The sequence below is a fragment of the Mustela erminea genome, chromosome 12 (genome assembly GCF_009829155.1).
Source record: "Mustela erminea isolate mMusErm1 chromosome 12, mMusErm1.Pri, whole genome shotgun sequence".
In the NCBI taxonomy this organism is placed as follows: domain Eukaryota; kingdom Metazoa; phylum Chordata; class Mammalia; order Carnivora; family Mustelidae; genus Mustela; species Mustela erminea.
In genome coordinates, this window is record NC_045625.1 from 36,178,521 (window position 1) to 36,197,318 (window position 18,798).

General features: G+C 38.5%; 1 protein-coding gene across 11 annotated transcripts in view; it reads right to left on the bottom strand.

Moving 5' to 3' along the window:
* The window catches only part of UNC13B (unc-13 homolog B), a 233,267-nt gene that overhangs the window by 147,669 nt on the left and 66,800 nt on the right, over nt 1-18,798 (bottom strand). For 6 of the 11 annotated variants that reach the window (XM_032308022.1, XM_032308012.1, XM_032308014.1 and 3 more), the window contains exons 3-6: nt 14,907-15,006; nt 10,111-10,228; nt 8,791-8,914; nt 5,676-5,749 (exon numbers count right to left, since the gene is read on the bottom strand). In XM_032308022.1, coding sequence (XP_032163913.1) covers nt 5,676-5,749; nt 8,791-8,914; nt 10,111-10,228; nt 14,907-15,006 — 416 coding nt within the window. Of the gene's footprint in view, nt 1-5,675; nt 5,750-8,790; nt 8,915-10,110; nt 10,229-14,906; nt 15,007-18,798 lie in introns of those variants that run through there. The other 5 variants (XM_032308019.1, XM_032308021.1, XM_032308017.1 and 2 more) reach the window with 4 other exon arrangements.

Below are 18,798 nucleotides of genomic sequence, written 5' to 3' on the forward strand. Positions count from 1 at the left end.
CTGGAGGATTCAAAAGACATAATTTGGTCCAGCAATTTGCAAATATGAAATCTGGAGTTCTCATCCTGACTCTGCCACTTATTACTATGCTCTGATGTACTGGGCAAGACAGTTCCCTAACACTGCCAATGAATGAGTCACTCATTCAGCATAAAGTTCTTAAGAATCCATTATCTACAAAGGCCTTGACAGAGTTTGTACATCATGGTAAGGAGTTCGGATTTTATTCTAGTGTACTGGGAAGCCATTTATAATTTTAGACACAAAAGGGATATGATTCGATTACACTGTAAAAGTCTTTCTGGCTGCTGCATAAGGTGAACTATAGGGAACAAGAGGAAAAGACTAATTACTGCAATAATCCAGATGAAAGTTTATGGCAGCTTACATAGGAGTTATTAATGGTAAAGGACATCTCAAGTAGTTGAACACAAAATACAAAACACTTTTTGTATGTAAATATAGTTTTATATGTGAAGTACTTTATAAACGATTAACTATGATACAAATATCAGAGTTAGATACTGCCATTACTAATTCCAATAGGGAATAATGAGAAGTCAAGCACAACCTAAACAATAGTAATAGTAAATGCTCAAAAAGTTCTTGAAAGTTAAGCAACCCACCACTCAAAGGTAAAAAATGGACTTGGTTATAAATAGTAACATTACAAATGAGGATGATTTTTATAGGTAGTACACAGATCTAACAGTGAGAAAATTCTGCAACTTTAATTTTTAATTCTTTTTAAGTAGGTTCCACACCCAAAATGGGATTTGAACTCACAGTCCTAAGATTAAGAGTCACATGCTCTACTAACTGAGCCAACCCGGAACCCCCAAAATTCTATAACTTTAAATATTAAACTAGAAGAATTCATATTTAAGAAATGAAGGTAGAAGGATGTCTGGGTGGATCAGTCACTTTAGTGTCTGACTTGGGCTCAGGTCATGATCCTGGAGTCCTGGGATCTGTCTGCATCAGGCTCCTTGCTCAGTGGGGAGCCCTGCTTCTCCCTCTGCTTGCCTCTCCCTCAGCATGTGCTCTCCCTTTGTGATAATACATAAACAAGATGCTTTAAAAAAAAAAAAAAAAAGACAATAGCAGATATTTTCAGAAGACATATTCCATGAATATTCTCTATGCCCAAAGCAGAAAGATGGAAAACCAACTAAAGCCTAATTAACAATATTAAGAGAGCTAAGGAAAAATCTATCATACATATGTACCAAAAAAACAAAAACAAAAACAGAGGGGCACCTAGCTAGCTCAGTTAATAGAAAAACATACTCTTGGGGTGCCTGGGTGGCTCAGTGGGTTAAGCCGCTGCCTTTGGCTCAGGTCATGATCTCAGGGTCCTGGGATAGAGTCCTGCATCGGGCTCTCTGCTCAGCAGGGAGCCTGCTTCCCTCTCTCTCTCTCTCTCTGCCTGCCTCTCTACCTGCTTGTGATCTCTGTCTGTCAAATAAATAAATAAAATCTTTAAAAAAAAAAAAGAAAGAAAGAAAAACATACTCTTGATATCTTGGGGCTGTGAGTCTGAACCCCAAGTTGGGGGTAGAGTTTACTTCATCAAACAAATGAACAAACAAAAAAACCATACACACACAGGAAAAAAAAAAATCCTAATTATATCCAATCTCATCATGAATATAAGTGGACAATTCTCAAGAGATTACTAAGTAAAATCCATCACATTATTTATCTATAAGTATTATAATGTTAATACGTAAACAGATATGTTTGTACATTTTAAATGTGTGCATTGTATGGTATGTAAACCCTATTTCAATAAAGCTTTTAAAAATAACGAGAGGGTGGGACGCCTGGTGGCTCAGTCAGTTAAGCAGCTGACTCTTGATTTCGGCTCAGGTCATGATCTCAGGGTCCTGGGATCCAGCTCCATGCTCAGTAGGGAGTCTGCTAGAGGATTCTCTCTCTCTCTCTCTCTCTCTCTCTCTCTCTGCCTCTGCCCCTACACCTGCTCCTGCTTTCTCTTTATCCCTCTCTTAAATAAACAAATCTTTCAAAACAACAAGAGGGTTATAAAGGAAGGGATGGAAGAAGTAAACTGAGTGAACTCCAAATCCTAGAACAGAAACAAAAAGCAAAAATCTTAGAAGAAGTTGAGAACCACAGACCAAGAATCACCATTGTCAGAACTTGTAAAATTCCGCAGTACTTGTATAAGTTATATTTGGTTTTTCATTGTTTTAACTTCTTCATCTGATCCTGCATAGTGACACACAGTAAGCCTATAAAATCAAAAGTACAATGTGGGGTTTTTTTTATATTTTATTTTTAAGTAATTTCTACACCCAAGGTGGGGCTCAGACTCAACCCTGAGATCAAGAGTTGCATGTTCTACCAACTGAGGCAGCCAGGCATTCAGAAATGTGTTTCTTTAAGAGGGAAAAAAAGAAGATGGGAGTTTGGAAAACTGTATACCAGTCTACACCCAGGCTGTGGGAAAACAAAAAGCACAATGGGTAAAGTGGATATAATGATAAGAGTCTATGTGGCATTTGTCAAAGGATGAAGAAAGATTGGAGCATTCAACAAACAAAAAAAGTTGAGGTGTTGGCTTGGACATGAGAAGAGTTACAAAGTTATAATAGGAAGCCTAAAGAGGATTCAGTTAAATTAAGAGAAAACCCTGACAAGAGTAATTTGCACTTATCACAAATTCTATTTCTTCATCTTTGATTTAACTCATTGTGAACTGTGTACCTCAAAAAAATATGAAGGGGCTCCTGGGTGGCTCAGTGGGTTAAACCTCTGCCTTTGGCTCAGGTCATGATCCCAGAATCCTGGGATCGACCCCAGAGTCAGGCTGTATACTCAGCGGGGAGCCTGCTTCCCCGGCTCTCTCTGCTGGTCTCTGCCTACTTGTGATCTCTCTCTGTCCAATAAATAAATAAAATCTTAAAAAAAAAAAAATGAATGTCTTAATCCCCAGTACCTATGAATGTGACCCTATTTGTAAACAGGGTTCTATAGATGTAATCCAATTAATCCAATGACTGTTGCCCTTACAACATAAATGTAAATTTAGACAGAGACATACCAAGAGAACACACTGTGAGGACAGACTGAGAGACAGAAAGGGATGTGATTAACAGAGGCAGAGAATGGAACAATGTGTCTTCAAGCCAAGGGACAGCAAGGACTACCGAAAACCACCAGAAGGTAGAAGAGAGGCATAAGACAAGTCCTTAGAACATCCAGAAGGAACTGACCCTGCCAATAACTTAATTTCAGAATTCTAGCCTCCAGAATTGTGAGAAGATAAATTTCTGTTTTTTTAAGCCACTAGATAGTGGTACTTTGTTATGGCAGCCCTAGGAAACAAATACATTTATCAAATATTTCATTTTGGTTTCCCACACTAATCCAGAGATATTGGTCAGTCATTACCAAATGCAACAGCTCCATTTCACTCCTCATCATCTTTTTTCTCAATAACACTTGACAGTATCAAGAATTTCTGCCTTGGGGCGCCTGGGTGGCTCAGTGGGTTAAAGCCTCTGCCTTCTGCTCAGGTCATGATCCCAGGGTCCTGGGATCGAGCCCCACAGCGGGGAGCCTGCTTCCTCCTCTCTCTCTCTCTCTGCCTGCCTCTCTGCCTACTTGTGACCTCTGTCTTTCAAATAAATAAATAAAATTAAAAAAAAAAATTTTCTGGGCGCCTGGGTGGCTCAGTGGGTTAAGCCGCTGCCTTCGGCTCAGGTCATGATTCCAGGGTCCTGGGATCGAGTCCCGCGATCTCTCTCGATCTCTCTCTCTCTCTCTCTCTCTCTCTGTCAAATAAATAAATAAATAAATAAATAAATCTTTAAAAAAAAAAAAAAATTCTGCCTTAAAACCCTCTGTTCCATGAACCTTTTTCTCTTTCTCCCACTAACTCTCTTCAGGCAACTTTTTCTCCACCTCTTTGGTTTTTTCCATATTCTATCTTTGATGTTTTCCCAAGGTTTTGTCCTCATTCTTCCTCAATACTTCCTATATATTCTACCTGAGTGAATTCCTGGGACTCCAAATGCTACCATCATGTTCATGAATCCAAACTCTATGCCTATACCTCCTAACCCTATCTAACCCTGAGTTTCATGTTCTTTCATGAGGTTGCTTACCAGACATTTCCATTGAAATATCCACTGGCACTCCAAATTCTACCTTAAAATCAGACCAATCTTCTAACAGCCCAACATGCCCCAAAATGAAAATCTTATCTTTTCCCTTCACCAGCAATAACAAAACCATTCCCCATTCCTGACTGCCCAGACTGAGTTGACTGTGTTCCCTTCTGTGCACCAGATTTCTCTGTAGAGATAAGACAAAATCAAGCAATGCAATACTCTAAGCATCCCTAAAAAGAACATACTAATAACAATATACAGTTGACTCAAACAATGGGGTGTTACGGGCACTGACCTTCAACACAGGCAAAAGTTTACATATAACTTTTTTGTTTTTTAAGATTTATTTATTTAAGAGAGAGAGAGAATGAGAGAGAAAGAGCCCATGAGAAGCAGGAGGGTCAGAGGGAGAAGCAGACTCCCTGTCAAGCAGGGAGCCTGATGCGAGACTTGATCCCAGGACTCCAGGATCATGACCTGAGCCAAAGGCAGTCACTTAACCAATGGACCACCCAGGTGCCCCACATATAACTTTTGACCCCCCCAAAAACTTAACTACTAATAGCCTACTTTTGACTGGAAGCCTTAACAATTAACAGTCAATTAAAGCATATTTTGTATGTTATATGTATTATATACTGTATTCTTACAAGCTAAAGGGGAAAAAAGTTCATAAAATCATAAAAGTAATAAATACATTTACAGTACTGTATTAATTAAAAAAAAAAAATCTGTGTACAGGACACCTGGGTGGCTCAGTCAATTAAGCATCCGCCTTGGGGTCAGGTCATGATCCCAGCGTCCTAGGACTGAGCTCATAAGGGCTCCTTGCTCAGCGGGTAGCCTGCTTCTCCCTCTGCTACCACTCCCCCTGCTTCTGCACTCACTCTCTTTTTCTCTCTCTCTCCCCACCATCTCTAACAAATAAAATAAAAATCTTAAAAAACAAAAATCTGTGTACAAGTGAACCCACACAGTTCAAATTCCTGTTATTCAACAGTCAGCTGTATTTCCCAAAATCTGGGCATTAGCAGACGAAATGCTTTTCAGGGCGCCTCGGTGGTTCAGTGGGTTAAGCCACTGCCTTCGGCTCAGGTCATGATCTAAGGGTCCTGGGATCGAGTCCCGCATCAGGCTCTCTGCTCAGCAGGGAGCCTGCTTCCCTCTCACTCTGCCTGCCTCTCTGCCTACTTATGATCTCTGTCAAATAAATAAATAAAATCTTTAAAAAAAAAAATGCTTTTCACTCACCTGTGTAACAAGAGGACAGTTTCCCTAGTATAAGCTTCGACTCAGAGTCCTCAATCAGACTGAATACCAACTCAGTCATTTATGGGGGACAATGAGAAAAATAGAAGAAGTGGAAAACAGATCCTTCTAAAGAATGTCCAGTGATCTTCCAGTTGCCTTCTTTCTTTAATGAAGCTTAAATTCTTTCATTTTTTAACATGCTCCTAGATCTTCCCTTGGCAAACTATAGTGTCCTAGAAAGAAATTTTCCCCATCTTTCTGTATTGCATATAAGGCAGTTCCTACCTCACTGTCAGCTCCCAAGACATTGATTTGTTCCAACTTGTAGGTCCAATATCTGGCTTCCTCCTCTGGGATATCTACCATGAAAAAGAAGAAGCTAAATTACTAGGTTGTTAATTTAATCATGGCTCAATAATCCTTTATTCCATCAAATAATCAAAGTTAGAAAGTGATGGACTAATTTTACTGGAAGGCTTGGTTCTTGCCATGAACTTCATCTTGAATCTTCACAAAAAAACAAAATAAGGTACTATTATTCCCATTAGATCAGAGGACTTAATATTGTTAAAATGTCAGCACTGCTCAGTGTGATCTATATATTGAATGCACTCGCTATCAAAATCTCAATGATGTTTCTTTGCAGAAACAGAAAACCTCATTCTATGGATAAAGAAGATGTGGTATATGTATACACACACACACACACATATACACACTGGAATATTACTCAGCCATCAAAGGAATGAAATCTTGCCACCTGGGTACCTCAGATAGTTAAGCATCCAACTCTTGGTGTTGGCTCAGACTATGATCTCAGGGCCATGAGATCAAGCCCCTTGCTGCACTTCACGCTCAGTGCAGAGTCTGCTTGAGACTCTCTCTCCCTCTCTCTCTGCTCCTCACTCTCTCTCAAATAAATAAATATATTTTTTTAATTTTTTAAAGATTTTATATATTGTGGCGCCTGGGTGGCTCAGTCAGTTAAGCATCTGCTATCAGCCTGGATCACGATATCAGGGTCCTGGGATCGAGCCTTACATAGGGGCTCTCTGCTCAGCAGGGAGTGTGCTTCTCCCTCTCCTCTGCCCCTCCCCAGCTCATGCCCTCTCTCACATAAATAAAAAAAATCTTTAAAAAAAAGATTTTTTAAATTTATTTGACAGAGAGAGAGACAGCAAGAGTAGGAACACAAATAGGAGGAGCAGGAAAGGGAGAAGCAGGAGGAGTGGAAAAGGGAGAGGCAGGCTCCCCACTGAGTAGGGAGCCTAATGTGGGGCTCTATCCCAGGACCACAGGACCTGAGGCAAAAGGCAGACACTTAATGACTGAACCACCCAGATGTCCCTAAAAATTTTTTTGAAAATAAATGAAACACAGAGCACCTGGGTGGCTCAGTGGGTTAAGCCTCTGCCTTCAGCTCAGATCATGATCTCAGGGTCCTGGGATCAAGCCCTGCATCGGGCTCTCTACTCAGCGGGGAGCCTGCTTCCCCCTCTCTCCCTGCCTGCCTCTCTGCCTACTTGTGAGCTCTCTCTCTCTGTCAAATGAATAAATAAAATGTTAAAAAAAAAAGTAACAGACAAAAGTTTAAAAAAAATAAAAAGAAACATATCAACGTGTAAAAAACATCTCTAGTTGATGAGGTGGTAAGAAATTTTCATGTTCTTTTTGCATACCTGTATTTTCTGAACTTTCAACATAATAAAAAAATCATGTTACTATTTTTAAAAAGATAATGGTATATAACTGAATAGAATATTTCACAGGTTTCTGAACTGTCCAAAAGAAATTTCCATTGCCAAAATATGGCAAACTGTAAGCTAAAATTCTTCCCTTAGAAAGACCCTTTCTTAAGCCTTTTTAGTTTTCTAAAAGATTTATTTATTTATTTTAGAGAGAGAGCCAGTGTATGCATTTAAGCGGGAGGAGGGACAGAGGGACAGAGAGGGAAGCAAACTCCCCACTGAGCAGGGAGCCCTACTTGGACTCTATCTCATGACCCTGAGACCATGACCTGAGCCAAAAACAAGAGTTGGAGCCTTAACTGACTGAACCACCCAAGCACCTCCCTTTCTTTTTTTAAATTAATTAATTAGTTAATTTTTTATGGCACCTCCCTTTCTTATGCCTTTTAAAACTGTATCCCCAAAAATGTGAAAAAATAAAAAAATAAAACTGAATCCCAAATGTGGTTATCATAGAGGCACAAGCTTGGCACATTCACGTTCATTTATCTGAGGTTTTACCTTAACATTTATTCAAAAACCCATTTATCAGACACCTATTATATGCCAAGCAACTCAAAAGATACCAAAATAAAATATACAAGAGCCCTCATGAAACTCAAATCTAGACAGAAATGTATACTGCCACCAATGACACGATGTAAGTGATGCAGTATTTAAAGAGAGGAATGTCCTTTTAAAACGCCTTGGTGCGGGGGCCCTGGCTGGTTCAGTCTATGGAGCACATGACTCTTGATCTCACCGTAGTGAATTCAAAAGCCCCATGTTAAGCATGAAGCCTACTTAAAATAAAAATAAATAAATAAAATAAAATGCAATGAGGATGGATTGACAGTGTGAGGAGCTCCACAGATCCACTCTTTAGCAAAACTGCATATATACAAAAATACTATTTTTGCCATGATCATGTATTTTTCTGTTTTTATTAAAAATTATTTATATTTTTCATTTAAATTCAATTTAGTTAACATAGAGTATATTATTAGATTCAGGGGTAGAATTTAATGATTCATTGGTTGCATATAACACCCAATGCTCATTATATCAAGTACTCTCCTTAATGCCCATCACCCATCTCCCGACCGATCATCCCTCCAGTAACCCTCAGTTTATTTTCTAGAGTTAAGAGTCTCTTACAGTTTGCCTCCCTGTTTTTCTTTTATTTTTCCTTCCCCTCCCTTATGTTCATCTGTTTTGTGTCTTAAATTCCACATATGAGTGAAATCATATGGTATTTTTGGTTTTCTGACTTTAAAATTATTTTTTAAATATTTTTCTATTTATTAATGCTACTTCAATGTTTAAACTGACAAATCACAAGGTATACATTCACTTCAAGACAATGAATATTAAATTATCAAAAGACTAAATCTCTGTTCTCTAATAAGCAAGTATTTCCTGTCATTAAAATATCAGAGAAACCTATTGACTTGAAGAGAATGCACTTAGTGTGGATTCTTTAATGAGTACCATTCTACAGTCTGCACCATTTCTGGGCTAGGTGTTATAGGGACTAGAGTAGAAAATGTCAGAATGCCCTCAAAGGAATAGCTGACAAGACAAAAAAATACAGTAATGAGACTAGCAAACAATTGTTAACAATATGATTAAAAGTGTTAGGTGGTTTTTAAAGTCTAATTCAATAGACTCACCAAAAGGCAACTCAAATCTTGTATCAAGCAAAATCTTATGAGGAGTCGGGTTTTTCGTTCCACAGATCTCATCATCTTTCATCAATGTCTCTGCCTCCAATGTGGACCACTCCCCAGGCCCTTCCTAAAAAACAGAGATCTAAGATTAAACTTTATTTCTTCATGACCCCCCTCCTCCTGTTTTAAGAGTTGGGTGTTTTTTTCTGAATGTCATTGTTGGAGAGCTCCTGGAGACCACTCACATCCTGATGAGGCAAACACACCACTGTCACTATTTGTCTCTGCTGCTATGTGGCTTCCGTTCTCCCTCTTTGGCGGAAGAGAAGCTTACACCATGCTCAGCTCTCTGCAAGCCCACTGAACATAGAATTCTGGAGTACCAAACTCAAAAACCAAACATCTCAATAGATCAATATGTAATCTGTACAACTTTTAATGGCTGTGTCACTTAATATGTATTACTACTTCTAATCAGTAGAGAGCTACTAACATTGCTACTTAAAGTAGACCTGAACTGGAGCCACAATAAAAATAAACTTTCCATCTACCTAGGGAAGTAGAGATAGCTAGAACTAAAAGAATTTAGGAAAGAGAGGCAGACCTTCACTATTCCTACTCCCAGAGAAAGCACACAGTCAATGTTAAAGCCAAACAGGAATATAATACATTTTTTCCAGGTTCAAAGTGAGTGTGTATGGGAATATGATGCTGAGTTATGTTTTAATCTGGGAAAATGGAGTAGAAAACCACTCTTGGAAATAATGTATAGAGCCAGGGTAAATAACAATTGCTATCCATGGTAATGTCTTAAACTCTGTTAGGGTTACATGTGGAAGATGGAAGACTGAAAGCAGTTCCCTGGCAATTTGTGATTCAAAGAAATAAAGCAGAGAATGGGATCCAGGCTAAGGAATTTTAATGGAACCTCTCCCAGGATAGCATCTTAGAGGAGAATGCAGAAACCAGAGGTATTAGATCACAAACATATACTTACTCCCCCTCTTCTCTCCTTTTCCCTCTGATCTCTCTGTCTCTCTCTCTCCCACATACACAGTACTCAGAAGGGGCTATCTACCTGATATGTTCTAAAGAGATGTTCTGGCACCTCTGAGTTCATTCATAAAACAGAGAGAAAACAAGAATTAAATAAAATCTATTAAACCTCTGTGTGAGGTTAGGAATAGGCTGGTTGCATGCTCACAAATTAGGAAGGGGGACAGAGCAATCTGAGATGCATGGTGAATATAAGCTGAATGGAGCCAGGACTGGGACAAGCACGGGCTAGAACTGTACCTCCAAATGGGCAATGCATCGACTGACCTCATCCGACTGACGAACAGTCTTCAGTGCAATCCACACGGTCCCCACCATGGTGTCCCAGATCAGTCCTTTGTTCCATACCTCCACACTTAGACCTAGGTCCAGGCGACTAATTTCACTGAAGGAAAAGAAGAAAGCCCTTTAAAGAAAGCCAGACAGGGGTGCCAGGCAGTCTCAGTAGGAAGAGAATATGACTCTTGATATCAGGGTTGTGAGTCTGAGCCCCATGCTGGGTGTAGAGATCACTAAAAAAATAAATAAATAAATTTGAAAAAAAAAAGAAAGCCAAATAATACGAAATATGTATCTCCTACATCTACATCTCCTGTTTTGCTATACCTTGAATACTTTCTCACCAGGATCCTATTGTCAGGAAAAATCAAAATGTCCCAGAATGCTACAACCATTCTTCAGGTTCCTAGAAAACTATGTAATTATCTATACAAAAATGCCTTTGTCCATCCGTCCCCTCTCCTTTGGAACTACAAATATGGTTAGATTAATGCACTTGCACAAAAAAAGGCGGGGGGTAAATAATAAGGGCATTATTGCTAGGCCTGCAAGTCTACAATCTCTACCCTTACTAACCACTTTTATATGTTTTATTATTAATAGTAACACTGCCCTCAACTTACACTTACAAACTATATATAGGAAACTTAGGAAAAGGCAAGGCTTCTTTACAAGACTTATGAAAGGGATTCCAAGCAGAAGTAAATGGGCCCCTGAGAAGATCTAATTCTGATGGGAACTTGTGGTCAGAGGCAGGTAAGGAACACTAGAGTATACCAGTTCACTCTGCACTCAGCCCCTGGAGAACCCAGTTAAAACACCGTTCCTTCTAAACAAAATGTTTGTCAGAGGATAGTTATAAACACAATGATTATCCTGTAATAACTAGGGAAAAAATTTCTGAAAAGAAATTCCAGAAAGGGCCACTAACCACTAAGCAAAAATAGCATCATACGTAGTAGAATATCAGCTTGGAAGGGCCAACTTAAATATAATTATAGTCTTAAAGGGGAACAAGCAAACACTTATATTATGCTAAAAACATCCTCCAAAAAGCTTTTATTGAAATAGAGAGTTATTTGAAAGGAAATGCAAGAAACATTAAAAAAAAAAAATTCTAGCAGAAAAAGTAGAAAGGTATTCTCAGTGAGACAACAGCTTTCATTACATGAAGTTTCAAGTTCACAGTTTTCTGTTTTTTGTTTTTATGGTGAAAAAATTTGTATTTAGATTTAGCCAGCTCGACTCAGTTTAGATGACCCAAATTTTTTTGGAAACATCCAAAGCATTACAGTCAGGAGCCAGTCAAACATATGCCTTCTTCCCTCCTTCAGGCCTGATCAAGGTATTGACCTTGGCCACATTAATATCATAGAGGTTCTTCACAGCCTGTTTGAGCTGGTGCTTATTGGCCTTGATATTCACAATGAACACAAGTGTGTTGCTGTCTTCTATTTTCTTCATGGCTGACTCAATAGTTGGGGGAACTTGATGATGGCATAGTGATCAAGCTTGTTTCTCCTAAGGGCACTCTTTTGAGGATATTTGGGCTGCTTTCAGAGACACAGATTCTTGGCTTGTTGGAACGTAGATGATGTGTGGGACTTCGTTTTTTGTGTGACTGTGGATGCCTTTCAGCTCCACTTTCTTGGCCTTTCAAGCCTTTGCTTTGGCTTCGGCTTTCAGAGGAGCAGGGGCTTCCTTCTTAGCCTTACGGTGCCGTCTTGGTAAAAGGGAAGTTCACACTTTAGAGAAAGTTTGGTTTCCCTCTTCTAGTCAGATACATGTTCTTGGGCACCTGGGTGGCTCAGTCTATTAAGCATCTGCTTTCAGCTCAGGTCACAGGGTCCTGGGATCAAGCCCCACTTCGGGCTCCCTACTCAACAGTGAGTCTGTTTCTCCCTCTCTCTCTGTCCCTCTGCCTTGCTTGTGTGCGCTCCCTCTCTTTCTCTCAAATAAATAAATAATCTTAAAAAAAAAAAAATACACGTTCTCAGAATCACAAGTTTAGGATATGGTATTAGAGCCAAAGACTTCTCATCAAGTATGTTGAAAACAAGTGAAGCAAAGAAAAGTCATCCCTTTTTCATAAATACACTAGAACAGAGAATGTACTGAGATCATTTTTTCATTTAATTAATGTTTCCTCAGCACATAAAATACATATGGTTTGGTATTTTGAGTAATACACATTATATAGGACCTAATTTCTATCTCTAAAACCTTCTAAGCTCTTGAGAGCTGTTCAAAACCACAAAGTAACTAAACCCAGCCAGTAGTAAGCTAAGGTGTTCAGGGCGTGAGGAAACTAAGCTTTTGTCACACAGTTTCATTCAACCTAATTAATCAATTAGCATTGGAAAAGACATGTGACAACCCCAAATCTTTTGAATATGTAAAAGAAAAATTGGTTGGGGATACATACATAATGTTCCTATAGCAAGTCCTAAGCAACATATCAATCCAATAGATGAAAGAAATAGCCAGAGGTCTTTACAGCTTAACTTGGACAGAAAAAATTTCTTTAGGGAACTCTGGGTAATAAAACTCAATGAGGCTATCTCCTATAAGAAGTTTCTTCATTCATCTACAACTTAAAAGAAGTCTGAGAGTTCTGTTCATGCCTCATCCCTAAAGCTCTGGGGAAACTTCTTTTCTCTATTAATTAATCAACAAGTATATATGCATATACATATACAAGATTTGGGGCTAGGCAAATTCATAGTAACTAAAGATGCCCTGCTTATCCTTAAATGAATAATATAGTCCTGGAAATAAGATACAAAAATATTAAAGATGAATAACAAAAATACAAGAATGACTATTAGATACCACCATATAATACATCAGGAAGAAGGAAAAAGGAGAAAGGGAGACAAGAGACCAGCAATGGAGCTGTCAGTAACAAAAGAACAGGGTAGGAGGAATAAGGAATAGGAGCAGAAAAGAGGAAAATGTAACTAGTAAAATTCATGTATAACAGAGGACAGAGTAAAATTCACACAGCATCTCAAGGTGGGAGATGAAAAAATAATTCATATCACAGAAGGATTGAAAGAGGAAGTTCTATGGGTAATTAGAAAATAAACACACAAGAATAAAGCTAGTTATGCTGATGAGAGGCTACAGAAGATTGCTAGGTTTCATACAATGGGAACAGTTGTAAGAGTAAATGATTATTACTGCCAAATGGAAGTCAGAATAAAGTAGAATTGCTGGATTTTATATGCCAAACAGCCATGGGAAGAGACCTGAATAAACCCCTCATAGCTGATTATGTACACTACAGGTATAAAGAAACACACAGTCTCACTCTCACATCACTGTAACTGAGAAAGGGAATGAATGAGGCTTATAAACTTGAGAGAGAGGCAACCAATGAGAAATGTAACAACACTGGCCCTCTCTTCTTGAAGCCCCAGTTCTCTCTCAGCTTCTTGTTTCTCCTTTTCTCTGTTCATTCCTGTTTAGCCCCCTGTGTCCCACTTAAAATGCTGATGCCCTTCCAGGATTTACCCCAGGCCCTGTTCTCAATTTACTTAGCATCTCCCTAAGCTTCCTCATCTACATCTACAGTTCCAACGGACCAAAATATTTCTCCAACCCTGACTTCTTTCCCAAGTGCCAGGTCCAAGTTCTTAACTATCTTCTGTACCTCTCCTCCTACTAGTCCTGTAAGAACCTCAAATACAAGCTATATAACTGATCTTATAGTGTCCTCTATCCTAATGAGGAATACAATACCTACCCAATCATGCAAGACAAGTCTACCTCCTTAACACCTTCTTTCCATCTTTTTCTATCCCTTTTGCTACTGTCTTATTAACCCAGCTGCTCATAATCTCACCCTTATTTACAATCTAGTTCCCTAAATGGTACTATAAGAAGTAATACATTAAAAGCTCAAAGGATTGGAATATATGTACAAGAAAATAATCATCCCTATGTGCTTCTGAGGTGCACTACAAAATTTGTAAAGCAATTTCACTTCCATTTCAAAATTCACAGCAATTTTAATACACTTTCTTGTTTGACACCCTCATGCCTAAGTTCCCAGAAAACAAGCATATCCTTGTAAGAAAAATACACCTATACAGGTGAAGTAACTGGTACTCAGAGAAGTTTAATGACTTGTACAGTCCTTCAAAATGATATTCTACATTTTCCCCTTTTCTAGAGCAAGAAAAAAATGTCTGAAATTGCAGAGGAAAAAAGGGAAATGTCAAGTTTTTAAAGCCAGAGCTTACAATGTACTACATTTGGGGTAATACGAAAGAAATTCTAATAGTTACTCATTTCTATTAATTAGGGGAAGGTAGGACATTTCACTCTATAAAGCAAAAGGATTTTAAGCACAGAAATCCTTATCTTCTATAGCAGGTAACCTGGATATACACACACATATACACATTCTCTCTGTCTCTCTGTCTGACACACACACACACACACACACGCGCGCACGCATGAGCACACATAACACATTCCTTCAAGGAGCCTTCTGAGAATCGAAGCAAGATTCAAATTATGTTTACTTTCATGCTAAGTATATTGTACTATATCTTAATTCTGACCACTGGGAAAATCTGACCAGGCAGTATATTTACCCACATAAATGAACTTGGAGTTTACTTACATTCACAATTCACATAATGTAGATCAATTACAAACCCAGGAGAGAACAAAACTGCAGATTTACTTCACCCCACCATACCCCTCACTTGTTCTTATAACTCTGTAATTTTCATAAAGAATACTGTAGGCAGCTGCTGCTGCAAAGCACTTACAACATAAAATCTTGTTCCCAAGAAGGTTGATCACCACGAACTGCTACAGTTGTGCTCTTCACATTCTGCACTTTCAGGGTCACATATGTGTTAAATTTATCTTTAAAAAAATGCAAAAAAATGCACAGTGAAGATGTAATACTTAGTGCTCAAATTGTTACTCAATCTCATAAAGTCTTTGGAACTGAGTAACCCAAATTAAAGTATTTTATGATGAAGAAAAAATAAAACTATATATTGTACTATATGGCATCATTCTAAGCATACAGAGCTGTAAAAAATTATTAAACACATTCTATTCTCAAAAGCATAAGCTAAAATAGTTTTTCAAATTTTAGAAATACATATTTGACCCTGGAGACACACATACACACAAATGAAAACAAAGCTTCATGAAATATATGATGTGATACATTGATATTTCCTGTTCTAATTTATTTAAACTATTAAAACATTAATCATAACCAACTGAATTGATTTTATAGCCAATCTTCAGTTTGAAAAAAACAAATTTAATTGATCAAATAGAAAAGATAAGATACATAAATTAACAAAATGAGTAAGTACCATAAGCGAAAGAGAAAAAATGGTAAAGATTGAAGGAGAGGAAAGGATTATCTCTAGCTGTTGAAAGGGACAAAAATTGAGAAAAAAACCTTCATAAAAGAAAGGGATTCCAAGCTTCATCTATTCAGGCTGGCCTAAAACACAACTTACATAAAAAGCAATACTGGGGCACCTGGGTGAATTGGTCCATTGAGCACCTGACTCTTGGTTTCAGCAGGTCCAATCGAGCTCCCCCCTATCCTCATGGGCTCTCCACTCAGCAGGAGTCCGCTTGGGATTCTCTCTCCCTCTCTCTGCCCCTCCCCCACTGTGCACTCACGCTCACTCTCAAATAAATAATTTTTTTTTAAAAAGGATTTATTTATTTATTTGTTTGTTTGTTTGTTTATTTATTTATTTGAGAGAGGGCAGCACAAGTAGAAGGGACAGAGGGAGAGAGAGAATCTCAAGCACACTCCATGCTGAGCATGGAGCCTGACACAGGGCTCCACCCCAGGACCCCAAGATCACGACCCCAGCCAAAACCAAGAGTTGATGACTTAACCAACTCAGCCACCCAGGCACCCCTCAAATAAATAAATCTTTTAAAAAGAAAAAAAAAGCAATATTATTATAGAGTTCGGAAAAGGAGATTCTTTAACCTGAGAATATAAATTGAGTACTAACTGCTTAAACATAGCACCTTTTGCATGTCCCCTAATACACTGACATGAACCATGATCAGAGGCACTGAACTAATAGTTCACTTTTCTATGTAAGAAATTAATCTTAACATTATAAAATGAAAAAAGACTATCATTTTTGACTCATCAAATAGGCAAAGATTATTTAAAATGATTACCTAATGTTAGGGGTATGAGTTAATAGGCCCTGACATGCACTTCTAACAGAAGGTCAATCTTCTCTAAAGCATCGTTAGAAATTGTGCAGTCTCACAAAAAGCAGAATCATGGGGCACCTGGGTGGCTCAGTTAGTTAAGTAGCTGCCTTCGGCTCTGGTCATGATATCAGGGTCCTGGGATGGAGTCCCAATTCAGGCTCCCTGCTTAGCTCCCTGCTTCTCCCTCTGCCCTTCCCCTCACTTGCTTTCTCCCCCCCTGACCCCCCCCCATAAATAAATCTTAAAAACAAAACAAAACCAGGCAGAATCAGACCCAAAAACACAGAGAACAAACTGATGGTTGCCAGATGGGTGGGAAAGGAAAAAATGGGGAGAGATACAGGCTTCCAGTTATGGAATGAATAAGTCACAGAAATAAAAAACACAGCAAAAGGAATATAGTCAAAGGTATTGTGATACTACCATATGGTGACAGACTAGCTATACTTGTGGTAAACACAGCATAACGTATAAACTTACAGAATCACGACATTATACACATAAAAATGTAACATTGTATGTCAACTATACTCATTAAAAAAATTTAGGGGTGCCTGGGTGGCTCAGTTGGTTAAGTGTTCGACTCTGATTTCAGTTCAGGTCACAATCTCAGAGCTGTGACACTAAGCCCCATGTTGGGCTCTGCACTGGTCATAGAGCCTGCTTGAGATTCCCTCTCCCTCTCCCTCTGTCTCTCCCCTCTCAAAAAATTTTAAATAATAAAAGTGAGAATAATACAATGTTCTAAGTTCACTGTGATAATTAAATAAGACATTTGTAAAAGTATTTAGGCAACGCCCTGATATAGCAAGTGTTCAACAAATCATAGCCATTTTAACTATTAGAACTATTATTAAATCCTTATGAAATCATTTAAAAAATTACATAGTTTTATACTTAGACATTAGAAGTTTACCAGAATTATACTTAAGATATATGAAAATATAAGTCTATCTACATGAGAGAATCCCCATCCATATTCAGTAGCAGTGTAATAGACCACTGAGCTATGTTTCCTATCATGATTTTGTACTCTACCCCCCAACATCCCACGACAGCTGACCAGAGCAGGTTTAGATGCCACCCAAGAGTAGCTAATCCCTGAAGTGGTCAACAAAAACAGAAACCAATCCAATTCCCTCTCAAAAGATCTTAAATAAGGAAAACAAAGAAATAGAGACACAATTGGTGGTTGGTGCTGAAGCTCAGAGAAGTATGTATACTCCACTGGAGCTGCCATCAAGGGCTGTGTACATAACAGGTAAGCACAGAAAGCCAGCTAGAAGAGAAAGGAAAATAAAACAGATTCTCTGAAAGAGAGATCTCACTAGTGGAGAGAACAATAGGCTCAGCAACTGTTTTAGTTCCTATTGTACCCAAGGTTTGGTTTTTTTCAGCATTCCATGGGTTCCTAATCATGTTCACTTTTCCCCAGGAATCCGCAGTACCTTCCCTTTTCCCCAGCAATAAATAAAATAACTCTCTGTAACTTGACATTCATAATTAAGAAAATGTATATTAAAACAAGTAAATACTATTTTCACCTTATGATGGGTAAAGATTAAAAAGTTTCATACTGGGCACCTGGGTGGCTCAGTGGGTTAAGCCTCTGCCTTCAGCTCAGGTCATGATCTCAGGGTCTGGGATGGAGCCCCACATCAGGCTCTCTGCTTGGTGGGGAGCCTGCTTCCCCCTCTCTCTCTACCTACTTGTGATCTCTCTCTCTGTTAAATACATAAACAAAATCTTTTTTTAAAAAAAGTTTCATACTGGGGCGCCTGGGTGGCTCAGTGGGTTAAGCCGCTGCCTTCAGCTCAGGTCATAATCTCAGGGTCCTGGGATCAAGGCCCGCATCGGGCTCTCTGCTCAGCAGGGAGCCTGCTTCCCTCTCTCTCTCTCTGCCTGCCTCTCTGCCTTCTTGTGATCTCTCTCTCTGTCAAATAAATAAATAAAATCTTTAAAAAAAAAAAGTTTCATACTACCTAATGTGGATAAGAATTTGGATAAACACTCATTTTTTTATTGCACTAAATTAGTCAACATAAACTACATCATTAGTTTTTGGTGCAGTGTTCAACGAATCATTAGTTGTATATAACACCCAGCACTCATCAACACTCATATACTTTTCATTTAAGTATAATCTCCCCAAAACTTTCAGAAGTGCAATGTGGCAGCAGCTACCAAATTTTTTAAAAATGCATACCCTTGTCCCAGCAATTCTCTACTTCTAGACTCCACTGTATAGATACATTAACAAAAGCAGACAATAATAAATGCACAAAAACATGTATTGCTTATAATAGTAAAAAATGGAAGTAACCTAAATATTCATCAATCAAGATCCTAAGGTACAAATTTATAAAAAAAATCTGTACACTTAAAAAGAAAGGGGGCGCCTGAGTGGCGCAGTGAGTTAAGCCTCTGCCTTCGGTCCAGGTCATG